Raw genomic sequence first — 18,192 nt, 5'->3', positions numbered from 1 at the left:
AGTTTTTTACTTAAAATTACTTTTATTCAATATAAGGTAAATATTTATTTAATCTTTATAATCTTTACTTGTACTTCGAATAGCATCTCGTCCAGGAGACTACCTCATATTCACCACCACACCCATCTCAGGAGCCTACAGACTCCATCTCGCAGCCTACTGTGCGCCCGTCGACACACAAGTTTGATTAAATAAATAACGTTAATGTATTCAATATAAATAAGAAATGGTACTAATTATTATATACTTTTCGTAAGTTCATCCTTCCGCCGCGCCTCGAGGGCGGCGACTTCCGACGAGGAAAAGGTCGAGTTTCCGCACTTAGCTCACCCCCGAGGTTCGAGCGTGCGCCGACGGAGCGAGATCTCAAGAAACATGTTCTAGTCGGGTGGCGCCGAGCCAGGGGAAGAGGGAGATGATCATGACTGGGAGCGCCCTAAGTTATTAAGAGAAAAAAGGACGATGGAGACGATGACGAGAGTGGGGATGGCACATAGCCTTAGGGCCTAGGGATAGTTCCGCATACTACGTGGGACCCATCCTCGATAGTGTATACATTAGTGTTATACAATTTATCGTAAATATTATATATTTTTTCCATATTTATACATATTATCTTAGTTTTTATTATTGTTTATAATTTCACATCCTAAATTGATAAAAAAAAAAGGTGACACATTCGAAATAAAGTTAAGCATTAATTTAAAAATAAGACGAAACCCTAAAAGATAAATAACGTAAAGCTAATGACTACAAGTCTTCAAACAAAAAAGGACTTCGAAAGACTTTTCAACCACTAAAACGACAATCCAAAGTATTGCGTATTTTTATGTATTCGAGCCTATCTTATTAATTGTACAAATATAAGTAGGGTTCTATATAAAATATTGAAGTTCCGAGTCTCAAAGCATGATTAATATACTACTAAATTACGTAAAAAGGAGTGAAAATGGAATAAGAGTTAGGAAACATGGACTACTATAGCACAGTAAAATAATGCGCTATAGATAAAACCAACTATCTATAGCGCATTATTTTATCAATAAAGGTCCTTCGATTAATTGCTATAGAGCAAGAAAACATGCGCTAAAGTACTTAACTGAGTTGTAGAAAGAAAGCGCTTTAGCCGCAAGATTTTCGCGCTAAAGGTACTTTTTTAATATTTTTTTTTTGTTAGGGTATTTTGAACCAAAATAATTTTTTTGTAAAAAGATTTTGGTTCCGGACTCGTTTTTTGAAATGTTGGAGACTATTCATGATATAACGTGACTTGCAGAGGAAGTTGGGACGAAACTTCTTCAAAACTAATTAATTGGCTTTTGTCCTTGGAAAATTATGGCGCATGCAGAAAATTCTACTTTAGTCTGTACGTTACAATTATTATAGTTCTGATAGTACTAGATTTAAAAATGAAACTTCTACGAGTCTACCATTCTCTCAAACACGACTACGTGTTGAAAGTTACTTTATTTTTAGGATAGCGCAAAGTTATTAACTAGCAATTCTTATGGCACCAGCCATTTAAAACATAAAGAATTCTCTCCTTCTTATGTTGTTCTTTATCCCATTTTTTTGGCTTTATAGTTGCTCCACAGTTCCATTTTATGTGGCGAGATTTTGAGTATACAATTCAAAATACTTAATTTTTTGTGTGAATTTAAATATGTCTTTTATGTTTTTTTTAAAAAGCACTATAAATCAAATGAATAAATAATTCCAAATAATTAAAACCCAATTTGAGAAAATATGGTCAAAGAAAAATATCCCAAATAGATTTTATTTTTCACATAACTTAGAGGGGATAAGAAATGTTTAGACAGCGAGACTCCGTGGTTTGATTGAGCTGGAGAAATTTCATCATTTAGCTAGCGTTTGACCATAGATTTCCAAAAAATTGAAAAACTTAATTTGGGTGAAGTTTTTCAAGTTTTGAAAATGCGTTTGGTCATAATTTTTCAAAACATATTTCACTTTTTTTATTTTGAAAAACAGGAAACATTACTTAAACTCATAAGTTTTAAAAACGATCAAGAATATCCAACCATACAAAATATACATACTTGCTAATCTCAAATGATGTAGAACATGATATTTTAATAGCACTGCTAATAACACACTTACTAACTACTGCAATTCAAATTACAATACAAAGATTCATTTTTATCTTCACGACGGATTTCTACAGTTGGCAGCACAATTTTTCCTATGGTTTCTTCTTCTATTATTTGGGCAGAGCTTAGCTCGTTCACTTTATAGAAGAGTCAGCGTTAATTGTGGAAACATGATAGATATGACTTTAATGGAGGAACATAATAGATAGATTAGTTGGATCATAAATAGATGGGGATAAAATAATACGGGTAAAGTACGTATATATACATATTAAAAAAAATATTTAAACGTGTGATAGTTTTACATTTACAAAACATACACGATAATTTTCTATTTACAAAACATACATTACAAATCCTATACAAAACATACTTTTAAAAAAAAATAATAATAATATTTTTTTTCACTCAAAAATTTATGTATGAAAGTTGTATGAAATGTGTATATCTCGCTCAAGGCTTAAAAAGTTCAATTAAAAAGTTCGCTCAAAATTTAGTGTATGAAAACGATATGAAAAATGTATGAAATGTCTATATCTCGTTCAAGGCTTAAAAAATTCACTCAAAATTGTGTGTATGAAAACAATATGAAATTTGTTTCTCGCTCAAGGCTTAGAATTTCGCTCACACTTTCGTGTATAAAGTTCATGTTAGATTTCCTATAAAATTAATACAACAAAAACAACATTGTATACAACTTTGATACAACATTCAAGACTAAAAGTAATCGCTCAAATTTTTGTGTATGAAATGTGTATATCTTGCTTAAGTCTTAAAAAGTTCGTTCAAATTTTGTGTATGATCAAAAACATATGAAATGTGTATATCTCGATCAAGGCTTTAAACATTACGCTCAAAATTTTATGTATGAGAATGATATGAAATGTTTCGCTCAAGACTTAGAATTTCATTCACAGTTTTCGTATATAAAGTTCATATTAGGTTTCTGAAAAATTAATACAACTACAACAACATTGTAACAACTTTCATACAATATTCAAGGCTTAAAGTTTTCGCTCACAATTTTGTGCATGAAAACTATATTAAAAATTTCACTCACACATACACATTTCATACACAAAAAATTGAGGTAAATTTTTAAGCCTTTGAGAGCAAAAAGATTTTTTTTTTAAAATAAAAATTATTTTTTTAAAAAAATATATAAAAATTATTTTTTTTAAAAAAAAATTAAAAAAAAAAATTATTTTTTAAAAAAATTAATATTTAAAAAAAAAATTATTCTCTGAAAAAAAAAAACGAAAATAAAAATCCGTCATGTTTCATAAAATATTGTTATGTTTTGTAAATAAGGAAAACTATTTGTATATTTTATAATAAAGAGTCTTAAGTAGGTACCGTATGTCATTTTCCCAATACAAAAGTTTGCGGTAGTTTTTAAAAGTTTTGAAAGGCCAAAACATAGATCATAGCCCAAAAACAGGTTTGTGTCAGAATTTGAGATTTGAAGATTTGTTTTCAAAATCTGTCAAAACTTTATGACCAAACAAAGATTTAAAAATAAATCTTCAAAATAGGCTCCCAAAATCATTGGTGTGATACTATTGGAAAATATTTTCCAATACTTTCTCTTTTAAAGTAGGTGTACGTATGTAAAGTTCTATGGTGCTTAGTCCCCCACCTTCATTCTTTTCACCGTTTTAGGTTTCCAATCCAGCCACAACAATTGGAAACAAATGAGCTATTTAAAAAGTATTTATACGATTATGCCATTTAAAAGATAATTGTAAATGAATTAGTATAATAATTATTAATTGCAGCTTAAATAAATATAATAAGTAATTTGTTATAATAGGTTAAATTACATTAAGAATATATTTTTTTTTATATTAGTTGTGTAAATAACCATCCAATATTAATTATATGTAGATAATCCTTTAAGTTTACCTGCGCCCTTTTTTTTGTTTATTAATGCTGTAAGTGGGTAGAGTTCGTTCATTGCTTAATTAAACGACTAAAAAAAAATATACTCGCATGTTTGTCTGTGACGGTTCACGACGTTGACTGACAAACTGGTAAACACTTATTGTGTGTATAAAAGATACAATAATAAATACACATGTCACACACCAAAAAAAAGATATGATTCTGGTGAAAATGTTTGATTAACATTAATATATTGTCGGAGTTCAATTAATCCAATAACTTTGTGTATGCCAAAATTTTATAAGCCACTTATTTTGGATGAATACTCCCTCGTACCCTTTTTTATTTTGCTTTTAAAAAAAAATTAGAAACCGTAACAGCTACTTTTTGGGTACGCTCTGGCTAAACCCCCTCCAATAAAATATTCACAAACTACACAAGAGATAACCGCACTAAGCAAGCTCCGTGCGACGAGCTCGATTGAAAAAACATGCAATGGTTTTGAAAAATATAAAATATAATTAGTTTTCTTTTAATTTACTAAAACAAATAAACGAAAAATTGTTTTCAATGTACTGAATAAATAGAAGGAAACAAAATTACACCGAAGGATGTGGTGTTGCGGATAGAACTGCTCCTCTCTTAATCATTTTAAATTTGAGCTGGGTATGGAATTTTTTTTGGTTGGGAGAGCTTCCTACGCAGCACGTAGTCGGATTTCAATGCGTGCACAGGAGGGAGTGCTTCCTACGAACGAACCTTACACAACATGAATTTAAAATAGTAGGAATTCAATGCGGGTACCTGACGACCCAGATAAGAAAGAAAAAAAAAAACTACTAAACGAGTACTTAATAAAGAAATAGTACTATCTTTCTTGGAGTATTAAAATATGCTTCCTCCCTCTCAAAAAAAATTACCTTAGTTTTACTTGGCAACGGAGCTTAAATTATAGAAGAAGACTTTTAAATATATAATTTAAAATAAATCTTAAATATTTATTTGATTATAAATTATTTTATAAAATTAACTTATTCTTAAATATAAAAATATATCACTGCACAATGTATCTTTGGGATGGGGGGAGTAGTTTATGAGCCCGTTTGAATTTTTTTTTATAAATTCTTTATAAGTTTTTTTTTTGAATATTTTGTTTACTTTACTTATAAGCTCATTTGGTCTTAAAATAATCCATAAAAAATAAACCGTTCGATTGTTTTCATTTATTAAAAAAAAATATTTATAAATCGCTTATAGAACTAGCTTTTTTTTAAGCCCATCCAAACAGGCTCTGTATCATGGAATCCTTATCTTCCTCCCACCAACCCTGCCCCAAATTATCAAATTAACTTCAAAATAGTACAGTAACCATTAATTTAACAAGTAGTAGTATAGGACTTCTTCTTCTTAGAGAAGAAAAAGTCTTTCAAGATGGAAGCTGAAACTGAAGCTGATGAAGAAACCTCTGGGAAGTTTAACTGAATAGGACTACTGCCCATGTGCTAGCCACTAGTAGACTTGAAGAGTGAGATTTCCAAAAAAAAAATAAAAAAAATTAAGAATTAAACTTCCAAACCCTTTGTTTCTGGGTATTTTCTTGTTGTCCTTTACATCTACTTTCCTCATTCCTTTCTCATTTGTCAGCCTTGTATCTTAACTTATTGTCCAATATCTTCTACTACTATGCTTATATTAGATATTGCTAGGCCTTTAGTGATTTCTCAAACTCTCCAAAGGCCAAGAAGATGAGCCAGTTTTCCTTGTGAGTGACAATTTTATTCTTCTTGTTTTTAATTGCATATATATACTCAAAAAAAGTTCAAAGCTTTTTGCTTTATTGTTCAAGATTTTACATGACTAACTTTTTCATTCTTGTTCCACAGGTTCAGCAGTGGCCAAGAATTGGCAAACTTGGTGGTGAACTCAGATCTACTTCATCATTCTTGGGTTACAATATCTGACCTTATTACTTACTTGAATAATAATCCAACTAACCCTGCTCCAATTTTGTATAAAGTTTACCCGTACAATTCAAATGGTGCTATTATTGCTTTTGTTTCCTCCCCCACCTGTACTGTTCAGAAAGAAATGGTCTCTTCAGAGGATCTTAAAGGTTCCCAAGTTCCTTTTGACTTCATTTCTACCAAACTCAACCCTCATTTCTCAGTTAATAAAGCAGCAATATCCCTTTTTGCCTTACTGCTGAATGAGCTCTCTGCCCTTAAAGAACAGGTACTATAATATTCCCTTATTTCTCTCTGCAATACTGGGCTTCTTTGTTTTGTAACTTTGTGATTTCTCTTGAGCTATCCCTACTTGTGCTGGATATTACTATTCAGTTATTTTGTCTAGCCATGTGAATTATTGACCTGTTGACCATAATATCTCCAAGAAATAAAAAAGAGCTAGAAGCCTAGAAAGAAGCATTATGTGGTTTCAACTTTCATTACACTATGCCATAGTGATTGACTGGTACATTTTAGTGGCTTCATAAATTTACATAAGATAGCTGGTGTCTTTAGATTGGTTAGATTCTGGTGCTAAAGAAGAAATCTCCTTTTGAATTTGCAAATCTGGAGCTTCTTTTCAGTTGTCAAATGAGGATTGTTTCTTGTTTATTACTCCACGCGTTTCAATTTGTTTGTCTTACTTTTTTTTAAGTATGTTTAAAAAAGAAAGCCACTTTCTATATTTTGGTAACTCTCTACACCAACATTCTACGTGCATATGTGAAGACCACAAGATTCAAAAGTCTTCTTTATTTTCTTAAACTCCATATCGAGTCAAACTAAGGCAAACAAGTTGAAATGGAAGGAGTAGTATTTGTTTGCCTATCAACTTTGTCATTACTGTACAATTATTTCTGCTTACAAGCAGAAAGAAAAAATCCCTCCAATACGTTGACTCATGTTAGAATGGTGATGTTGGAAATTTGACAAGATAGGAAACTTAAAACTCTATTACAAGACCAAAACCTACTTCCTTCAGAAGCATTGCTTTCAAGGTGTTACCTTTGGCTGCAGCAGCCTTCTTGTTATTCATATATTCATGTTGATATTTTGTTTTTTTCTGATTGAGTACAGTTGGGCAGCTTCAGTCCACTAATAATCACTGGACTTTCTTTGGGAGGTTCTGTGGCATCTCTCTTCACTCTCTGGCTACTCGACAACATTTCTCCAAAGGACAATAATAAGCGCCCCACTTGCATCACTTTTGGTTCGCCCCTTCTCGGCGACAGTTGCCTGCAACAGGCCATATCAGAGCGTCTGTCATGGAATTCAAGCTTTTTGCACGTAGTCTCAAACCAAGATCCGGTCCCCAGATTTTTAGTTTCACCTGCTAATGGCTTTGCTGGTTCTATTCCTCAATCTTGTTTTTACAAGCCATTCGGTACATTTCTGATGTGCTCAGATTCAGGCTGCTCTTGTTTTGAGGAACCTGAATCAGTTTTAGATCTTCTGATGGTAATGAACTCAAATAACCAAAATCAGAACAATGGTTTCTTGATCTTCGACTATGAGCAGATTCTGGAACACCTCAAGCACTATGAGCAGATTCTGGAACGCCTCAAGCATAGAGTAATCTGTAAGGGAACTTCTCAGCTGTGTGACTTTAGAGTGAATCAACTTCAAGCAGGCATCAATCTACAGCTAGAAGCAATTGGAATTGGTGGAGAGGTAAACAACAAACTTATTCCTAAATTGCAAGCAAGTATAGTTGCCCTTTTGCTTGACCTAAAGTTGAATGAAAAGGAAATTAAATGAGCATTACATAGTGATTGAAGATAGAGATAACTTCCATAAAAACGCTTAGGGGTCGTTTGGTTGCTGGTTAGAGTTATGCAGGTATTAGTAATGCAATGCAAGGATTAGGTATGCAATGTCTATGCAGGGATTAGTTATTTCATTTTCTATCCTGCATAAGAGAATACATAGATTCCCGTATACATGTATTAGACTGGTAACCAAACACCGTAGTTGGTGTGCTGAGTTACATAGCAACTAAAATGCTACCAAACATGATACTAATTATGCTGGTTTTAATACATGAATAGTTCACTTCCTAACCAGCAACCAAACGACCCCTTAGAACTGGTTTCTAAACGTGTTATTTTCTTTTTTCTAACTTCTGTATGCATATATTTGCCCTGGCAGCACACAAGCTACATGAGCTTTCTTAGGAACACAATGGAGAAAAGAGTGGAAGAATCTTTCTTAAAGAAGAAGAATGCCTTTGATCCTGGCAAGAAGCTAAACAAAATGAAAGAAGCTATGGCTTGGCTAGAATGGTACAAGAAGGTGACCCTAAATGAAGGAGGCTACTACGATAGTTTCAAATTCAGCGGTTCACGAAGCAGGGATGAAGTCAAAAGCAGACAAGAAATTGTCAAGCACCACAGAACCCTCACTAAGTACTGGAAAATAATGGTTGCAGAAGTAGAAAAATTGCCACAAAAAGAGGAGGCAGCTTTTCGTACTCGCTGGCTATATGCAGGGACAAATTATAGAAGGATGGTTGAACCACTTGACATAGCTGAATACTACATGAAATTAGGGAATAGAGACTATGTACATCTTGGAAGATCAGAGCACTATAAACAGTTGGAAAAATGGATGATAGAAGACAAACCTTCTGGAAGTGGTAACAACAGAAGGAAGGCTGCTAGCCTCACCGAGGATTCTTGCTTTTGGGCATATGTGGAGGAAGCTATTTTAAGTTCCAAAAGATTGAGAGAAGGCAGTTTAGAAGAGAAGAAAAATTCATTGAGGGATTTGGTTATTTTTGGGGAATATGTAATGAGTTTGATAATGAGCTATTCAGTATCCTCTGAGGTTTTCCAGCCTCAGAGTAGCTTCATGAAGTGGTGGAAAGAATATAGGCAAGATATTCTAAGCTCCTTGAATAATTTGCCTTTGGCCTTTTACATGGAAAACCGAGAATACCAAAGTTATGCTTAGAATGGTAGTTAGTAGCTAATACTAACAAAGCATGACATGTAGTTCATCAGTTGATCTTATAGTTTTAACGACTCCAGTTGCATAACTTACACAACTGATATGTGAAAATGTGTATATACCAAGTAGATCTGTGCGCACTCCCTGTAACTTCCTGTTTAATTAATGAAGTTTTATCTTTAGTACCCAAAAAAATAAATGGATTTACTTTTGGGCTGTAATCTCGTGCTTTACCAGTGGTTTTAATTGATTCCACCATTAACTGAAATTGGGCAAAGATATGCAACTTCCACTTTGAAGCGCTCCATAATTTAAGAGTCAATATTCTTTTTATTATTAATTACTATTACTAGACTCCTTGCAGTCGTAAATTTGAAAAATCTTCTTAGAGTGCAATAACTGTCCTGCTTTTAATTCTTCGTTAGATAGCTAGTACTACAAAAATGTGGTAAAACGTTTTGAGATAACACTAAAACTTTCCTTGAGCCAATGTTCATTAGTGTTAACACTTTTTTTCCCTCTTTTGAATGATGGTACTTGCTACTATTTGACATCTTTTATAGTAACAAAGATTAAGTTGGGTATATAATAGCGGCCTTTTCTGTAATTGAATGATGACAGAGAGTTGATGGCAACAATTTGTTGTTATACGGCGTTAAACCCCGACAGCAGTTTAGAATCATGAAAATTTCTGACTCAACGGACAAAAAAACCTCTTATGTAATTAAGCCAAATTGAGAGTGATGTTCCACCATATTATATTATACCAAGAAAATACCAGAGTCGTACAAAATATCTGCTTCTTTTTTGCTTTACGTGTAGTTACATGCCTATTGCCTAGTTAGTAGTTATCGAATTGTTGCCAGCTTGTCCCTTTTGTTTCGTTCTGCATAATCTGAATTTACACGTTGTTACTTGAAGTTGGATAGCATCATGTTGCAGTGCCTGATAATGTGCTTATGCCTAAACAAGAAAATGTACATACACTATCTTCATCTAGGACAAGGAATTAATAATTAATGCACCATCAATGGAAAATATCCGTCTAACTCTCAACTGGCCCAGTTAGTTTTGGACAGGTTAGGAGGGTCTTTCCTTATAATGTATACTTCTTTCGTTCCAAAACAGAAATGCAGTTCGGAAATCAAATGGACCTAAATTTTTGTTATAAATTATTTTTAAAAATTTGTAAGAAGTACGGAATACTGTAATTTACAATCTTTATATACAGGAAATAGAATTAAGCAATTACTTTTTTTAAATTGTTTTTATTACATAGGGGTAGGGGAAGGGAAAATGGGGAAGTGGATTATAATGTGGGGATTGATAACCTCACCAACAAAATGAAAGTTCAGATAGTCAACCAACTGCACTACTAAATTTCTACTATTTTGTGTCTCATATGCCATATCATAGCTGTGTGAGGCATTTAGCATTTGACAAATGGACTTCTTGGGGCCCACCTGCCAAAGCAATCCAAAAATTGGTAGACTTTTACCGTGCCTCATCTTTTTCTTGTTTTTTCCACTCTTCTTCTCCTCCCGTGATTTCGTTCCTTCTTCTTCCTTCTATTTCTTTATAATTTATTTTTCGTCTCAACTATTTCTTTTTCTAGCTCTTTAAAAATGTGTTTTTCCTGATCCACTCTTATGTTTGAAAGAAATGAGATATTGTGAAATTAGAGAAGTTTATTCAAATCTGGAAAAGGGATATAAATTTTAAAGATAAGAAAATAATGGTGCAAAATAAAATATTGGTTGTTTCATAAAATTTGGGATTTTATCTCTTGCTAAGGGAAAATTTAGGTTCAGCTATTTTAATTTAAGATATTTATTTTGTTTTCTTCTATTTGCCATTCAAATGAAGAATGATAAAAATAACAGTGAAAATTATAATTTACTACTAAGTACTCCATCCAGGCTATAGTAGTCCCCTTTCGGCCTCTACCATACTCTTTAAGAAAATAGTATAACTCCTAAAAAAATAGGCATTTTGACTATTTTACACTTAATTAAATGGTACTCCCTCTGATTAAAAAAGAGTGTTCACTTAGTCATTTACACATCCCTTAAGAAAATATTAATTCCTAGGTAAAAATAGGCGATTTGACTAAAATGCCCCTACTTAAATAGGTATTGAGATTTGATCACTAAACACTTAATAAGGGCAAATTTGAAAAAGTAAGGTTAATTCTTTCTTGATTTGGTAAGTGCGCACTCTTTTTGAATGAAAATATAAAAGCTAAGTGGACACTTGAAGTACCTATTTTGATATAGTTTCTTGATTACATAAAATCACTTATCTAAATAGGGGAAATTTTGGAAGAAAATAATTAAGACCTTCTTAATTATGTAAAAAGACATTTATTTTGGATCAAAATAAAAAGGCCAAAAAGACACTTATTATAAGTCGGGTATATCTGAGCAAGAGTAAACATCAAAAGTATCCTTCGTGTCATTTCTCCAACTCAGTGCACCGATAACATTGTATCCTGAGACGGATGTAGCTTTTTGATATCTGGTTCGTCTAAATTCAGCATTTTTATATGATAAGTATAAATTTATGTGTAAAAATCAACTAAAAAGTTACAATAAATACTAGATATAAATTCATAACTTTAAATATATAATGAGTTTAATTCTAAGAATCTTAAAAAATGAGCCCATATAATTTAAATTCTAAATACGCCTCCAAATATACCAAACATCAAATGGAGAAGATAAATATAAGCATGAATATAAAAAAATTGGGTGAAATCAAAAAATCCATGACCAGAAAACTGATTAGAAAACCGTCACGGTTTAGCGCTTCCATTACATTTGAAGAATAAATCACCATGAAATTAAATAGACAAGAGGAGGGACGATGAGTGAAGAGAGGCTAAGGAGAAACAAATAGCACCAATAATCTTTCATGACCAAAAAGGATAAAAAAAAAAAAAAAACAATGTATATTTCTTTCGTTCCAAAACAGAAATGCAGTTCGGAAATCAAATGGACCTAAATTTTTGTTATAAATTATTTTTAAAAATTTGTAAGAAGTACGGAATACTGTAATTTACAATCTTTATTAACAGGAAATAGAATTAAGCAATTACTTTTTTTAAATTGTTTTTATTACATAGGGGTAGGGGAAGGGGAAATGGGGAAGGAAATTACAATGTGGGGATTCGAACCCTCACCAACAAGATGAAAGTTCAGGTAGTCAACCAACTGAGCTACTAAATTCCTACAGAATTAAGCAATTACTACTGCACCTCAAACTCAAAAAGTTAATTGAAGGTGGTTGTAAATAAATAAATTCTCACACCAACCCGCTCCGTTTGAAAAATGCTCAACGTGGTTGTCTTTAAAGACAAAGTAAGAGCAATGTAGTTCTCTATCCCCATCTACATTTTATATATATTTGAAAAACTCGTTATCAAAGACAAAATGTTTCGTTTCCTAATCGTAGTGCTGCCTAACAGTCTGTTCATTTCTATAAACTCTACTTGCGGTTTACGTAATAATGATCAGAAATAGATTTAAGTTATATAAACAAACAACAAACAAAATTTTAGCCGATGATAGCTGGTTAGTCATCGTTTTTATTACTAGCTAGCTAGACAATCAAATAGTAATATTTATCACAGAGAACTAACTAATACTACTAATTACCTTACAAATTTAATAATTGTGTAAATATTTCTCATGTAGTTGTATTTAAATAAATTTCATGAAAAATGAATCACATGAGAAATTATGACGTGTATTTGAACGGTGTGAAGTGTAAAAGACAAAAGCCTATTGACAGTAGCGATTCATACGCCAAGCAATGATGATGGGCAGTGAGTATGTACAATCGTGCTATACAATTAATAATGGGCAATATGAGACGTACAATAAGCAATTTTTTTAAGCAGCTTCGCCTTTCTCTCCTCTTCAGCTCCAACTACCAGTTGGGGACATGTCAAAATAATTCTCAAATCCTAGTTGGAATTTGCTTCCTCCTCACGACAAAAATCAGTTCCACTACTGTAACAAGCTTCATGACTCGATGAGAAGTTTAAGTGTTGCTGTTGATGGCTAGATTCTATGTGAAAATTATTTTTTCCTCTTTTTGTAACCAAACATGTATAAAATTATGCTAGTTTTAATACATGGATAATTCCTCTCTAACCGACAGCCAAACGACCACTAAATTAAAGGTCAAGACCATTAAATTTAAATCTGAATCCACGTCTATTCTTTGAATAACTACTTTTCTGAATTCTGAATTCTTCTTGCATATGCACTAAATAACAAACACCCCCACATCTTATAAAAGGGAAAGAAGCAGAAAAAGGAATCTAAGAGATTGTGTATATATCTGATGGATCGGACTTGATTAAGTAATATGGTTCCCTCCAGTACCAGGAAAAAGCAAAACTTTATGAATTTAATGGCATCAACTTTTTGAAAGAGACATGAACACCAGAGAACAAGAAACACTACATTGCATACATGAGAACGAAATTCGTCCACATCGAAAAAGTAATAAGGATTGCTTCGTCAGTACACTGAGAAGTAAGGCAGCAGTGAGTACTAGTACACTCATAGTACACTGAGAAGTAAGGCAGCAGTGCAGTGAGTACTAATACACTCATAGTACACTGAGAAGTAAGCCAGCAGTGAGTACTAATACACTCATACATTCATGAAAGCGGTGAGCCAGTGACATGCATATGTGTTTGCATACATTTTGTTTTATCACTTATCCGGTTGATTATCATATACTCATCCCTTTAAATTACTTGATCATTGTAAGTTCATGTTGTTGAAAAGATAATTAAGTAATTAAAAAAGTGGCTATCTCTTTAACCGCGCGTTTAAATTTTTAGATAAAATATGATCATACACATTAACACATTCAATATGATATTGGAACAGTTAGAGGTGTGCGTTCGAGTTTCACACCACCCGTAAAAAGAATTTCAGTGATTGACCCATGAAAAAGAATCAAGTCTACCCGTATGCAATGGCGTGTTGAAGACATAGTTAAGTACACGTTAAAAAGTGTATTTTCTCTAACAACTCAAACTTTTGGATGAGATGATCAGAAACACTCAACAAATATGAATGGACGAAAACAAAGTACGGGTACGTATTTATCGTAGTATACCCCTACTCCCCAAGTAACTTCAAGAACCCCGTATGCATTATACGTATTTTCATTATGATCCTCATGAGTGCAACCGCAACAATATAGATAGATAGCAACAACAACATACTCACCATAATCTCATAAGCGGGCCTGGGAGATAGCAATATAGATAGATGTACGTACTATATATGTCATTCAGCTTTCTGGGTATCTTATGAGGTATGTGATGAACATATATAACAGCAAACAATCCAACTGAACCACGTGTAATTAAAGCGAAACTCTCTAGACCTGAAAGTCCAAATTCAATGTTGCCTTGCCTTTGGCATTCCAATGACTCTACCATTGTTTCAATTAGTCCAAGATTAATATACTTGTGACTTGTGAGTTGTGAGAAGCTCATGATTAAATTCAAGGATGCATGTCCAGTATTCCGATCTGTTCGTTAATTTGCTACATCAATAATTACTAACCATGTCCCAAGACCCAAGTGAATGAGTGATTTCTTCTTGTTCTTCTTAATCATGGATCTAATACTCAAGCTTGTTAATTCCTTAATACTCTATGATTATTACAAGTTTAAAAATCTAAGATTGCAAAGGATGCGTACTTGTTGATCTCATACACGTAGCTACTACTGGATACCTATGTTTTACTTAAGCAAATCTAATCATCCGTTGCTGCAGGAGTAAACTCATAATACATATATACAAGGTACTTTAATTAAGTTAGAACTTTTTTAATCAAGAGCTAATTAAATGATCCGAGAATGTGCCATTACTGCCCACCATCAAACCCTAGATTCACTAGAAGGTGAGATTTGACTATAATACCTTCATTTCTCATTATAATATATGAAGATCCATGTTATGAATAGAAAAAACATATGAAAATACACCAAAGTATAATAAATCAAGAGATACAATTAGGATAAAACAGATCCATTAAGATTCACCAACACCACACCTAAAAACTTCAAAAGAAAGCATCTAATTAAAAACAAAAGCAACTTATTAAAACAAATTATACAACAAAACCCACCTGCAGCAGTTTACAAACCCTTCTTTCTTTCTCTTCCTTGACCAAGTAATTCTTGTATCCAACAAGATCTAGTAGCTAGGCAGGTTCTTTATATTACTACTACTAGTAGAAGAAACTAGAAATATAACTAAAAGTGATGACTTTGCTTGAAATAGCAAAGAATCGGACCAGGAAGCTTGATTCCCCACAAAGAAAAAAGTGAATTTAGTTTGGAGCGTTCATTCGAAGTGTTGAGAAATCCAAATATACTCTCGATGGACTATAATTATTTCTTGGTCATCGTCATCATCATCCCCATGAACAAAAACATGATGTCCACCACGTTTTTTCTGACGAGTATTAGTACTCTTGTTATTGTTTGAAGGTGGTGGTGATGATAATGATGATGTTTTGAATATTTTAGGTATTTGGCTGTGGGAACAATGATGACGGCGGTGAAAGAAGTGAGGTTTTGGTCTTGGTGGTGGTGATGATGATTCAGAGAACATGATGATTGCTTTTGGTTTTTGGTGTTGAAAGTTACTCACTAGGGAATATAGAGAGGGTCTCAGGGTCAGAAAGATATACTAATACTCTCAATGTTTTTCGTGCACTTTTCTTTTTTTACACTTAGAAGAGAGCGTCTTCTGATAAGGAGAGAGAGAGTATTTGTGGGAAAATACCCTCATCCTTTCATCATATGTTATTACTTCTTGTCCAAAGTAATTGAGGTTTTAGATTTAAATATATGGATTAAGGAATTCACATATATCTAAAAATTAAGAGTGTATTGACTAAAATAACCTTAATTAAAAGGGGCTTTAAAACTATAACAAAATTTAATTTAATTATTGAATTAAGAATGCGTCAAAAATAAATTTGAAAAAAGGAATAAAATACCTTCTTGATAGACTAAAACTTCAATTATTTTTGATCAACTTTTAGAGGCTAAATCCTCAATTAATTTGGACTAGATGGAGTATAATAATGGAGTTTAAGGTGTATATACCTACTATAATGTAATTTTTACTCCCTCTGTCGCAATTTATCTGGCTCTTTTCGCTTTTCGAGAGTCAATTTGACTAAACTTTGAAGTTAAATTGGATTAGATTAATTCAACATTTTAACATTAAAATTTATATATTTGAAAACTTCATGAGAAGTACTATAAGTTGCAACTTTTCCCATATCAATTTGGTGAAAAAATATATCTTAAATGTTGGTCAAAGTTCATACAGTTTGAATCTTGAGAAGCGAAAAGTGCATCATAAATTGGGACAGAGAGAGTAAATCAAATAATCTTTATAGAGTATACTATATTTTCTTCTTCCTAATTCTTATAAAGGAGGTCATAATTGGGCACGAAGTTTTCCGAACAAAGAGAAGACTTTTGAAATTTGGAGTAAGTTAGAGAAACTTATGTGACCTTAGTTTAAAGTTAAATTGTTACTACTTTTGCTTCAATTTATTTGACTTACTTTCCTTTCCAATTTATTTCATTAAGTACTTGCTCCCTCCCAATTTTAAGTTTCTTTGTTTGACTAGGCACTAAGTTTAAGAAATAAAGAGAGACTTTTAAATCTTGTAGTCATAAAATAAAGATGTGTATAATGTACTTATAAAATGTCCTTTAAATCTTATGATTATAAATTTGCCGTGTAGGATGTTTGAATTGTAAACTTAAAGAAACACTGTCTTTAGACATACCAAAAAGTAATATGCTTAAATTAGGATGGAGGGAGACTCTCTATATCCAAAATCCTTCATGGCATATTTAATATCACAAGATTCAAAAGACATTTTGATACGTTAAACGCATCTTAATTAGTTTAAAATCACATGATTTAAATTTTATTCTTTATTTTATTAATCTTTGTTCAAGTCAAACTAAGACAAACTAATTAAAACCGACGAAATAGTAGTTATAGAAAGACGTTATTTCTTTTTTTGGACTGACTAAAAGGAAAAGAATATTACCTGAATTGAGACAAAGAAAAAACCATAATTTATCTTATTTTTAATTTTATAAACTGAGATAATAACATTTTTGATCTCTCAATAATTAGCTGATATTTTTTTGGTAAGTAAATATTTTATTCACCAACCAAGTCTAGCTCACCAAGAGTTTGGACAATTGTCCCCAACAACACTGGCGTGCTGCTCCTCAATTCAGACTGCCAAAAAAACAAATAAAGCTAAGACATTACAAAAAGATCTGGTACCAATCAACTCATCTAATATACAGAGACATTTATCAAAAAGGCATAATACGTAAACATGCCCTCAGACTTAGTCTCGGTTGGCAAGTATGCCCTTCAATTTTGTGTGTGCATAAGTAGACACTTCAATTTGTATAATGTTGAACACGTAAACACAAATGCTGAAGTGACACATAAATTTTGGAGGTGTCTAAATGATTATTTTGTAAGTTGAGTGTTTGACTGACAAGTTGAGTGCCTACTTATGCACAACCAAAATTGAAGAGCATACTTGCCACCTGAGATCAAATTTAAGGGTCTGTTATGTATTATGCCTCAAAATGATGCAGCTTGCCAGCCGTTTACCCGTAAATGGGTACAGTTGAATTTGTATACGTGGTCAAGGACACGTGGATCAGAGTGACCAGAATAGCAAGATAATTTGCAATAAGAATTGATTTAAACGAAATATAATCGAAAGTAAAGAGTTAGGATAGCCTGAGCCTTGGAGAAACTTTGAGCTAGAGTCTCCGGGCAAGCTTGTTAGTCGCAATATTGCTAAGCTGAATTGAAATAACAACTAGAGAGTGGAGCAAGTATCAAGTGTGTATTGTATATATCTCTTGGATGATTTATAATGGAATGAGAAGTCATATTTATACTTGGACTCAGGGGTACACGTTCCACGAATCATGCCCCCATCAATATTACAAATTAATGCCATAGTAATGATGGACAATAAAGATGACAATAACACTTATTAATGTCCTGCGGGAAGTGCAAGGCCTTCTTGTAACGGTTGACCGTTGGCCTCTTCAACTGATGCCTTATCACATTCACCGATTCTCCGGAAGCATGAATCTTACGCCACCTCCAGAGACATTCAACCACCTCTAGGGGTAT

General features: G+C 32.7%; 1 protein-coding gene across 2 annotated transcripts; it reads left to right on the top strand.

Annotated features, from left to right (window-relative positions):
• Window positions 1–5,331: 5,331 nt before the first annotated feature.
• LOC132037829 (senescence-associated carboxylesterase 101) lies at window positions 5,332–9,249 on the top strand. Of its 2 annotated transcripts, XM_059428472.1 has the most exons (5): window positions 5,332–5,515; window positions 5,645–5,757; window positions 5,879–6,227; window positions 7,079–7,672; window positions 8,150–9,249. In XM_059428472.1, exons 2-5 carry the CDS (start codon window positions 5,741–5,743, stop codon window positions 8,951–8,953), a joined length of 1,764 nt encoding a protein of 587 aa, XP_059284455.1. In that variant the 5' UTR covers window positions 5,332–5,515; window positions 5,645–5,740; the 3' UTR covers window positions 8,954–9,249. The 2 variants fall into 2 exon arrangements, with proteins under 2 accessions (XP_059284455.1, XP_059284450.1); XM_059428467.1 differs by having other exon boundaries at window positions 5,332–5,757.
• The last annotated feature ends 8,943 nt before the right edge of the window (window positions 9,250–18,192 follow it).

This window comes from Lycium ferocissimum, chromosome 2 (genome assembly GCF_029784015.1).
Source record: "Lycium ferocissimum isolate CSIRO_LF1 chromosome 2, AGI_CSIRO_Lferr_CH_V1, whole genome shotgun sequence".
NCBI lineage: Eukaryota > Viridiplantae > Streptophyta > Magnoliopsida > Solanales > Solanaceae > Lycium > Lycium ferocissimum.
The sequence above is the reverse complement of the archived record's forward strand: the minus strand, read 5'-3'. Positions and strand labels throughout refer to the sequence as shown.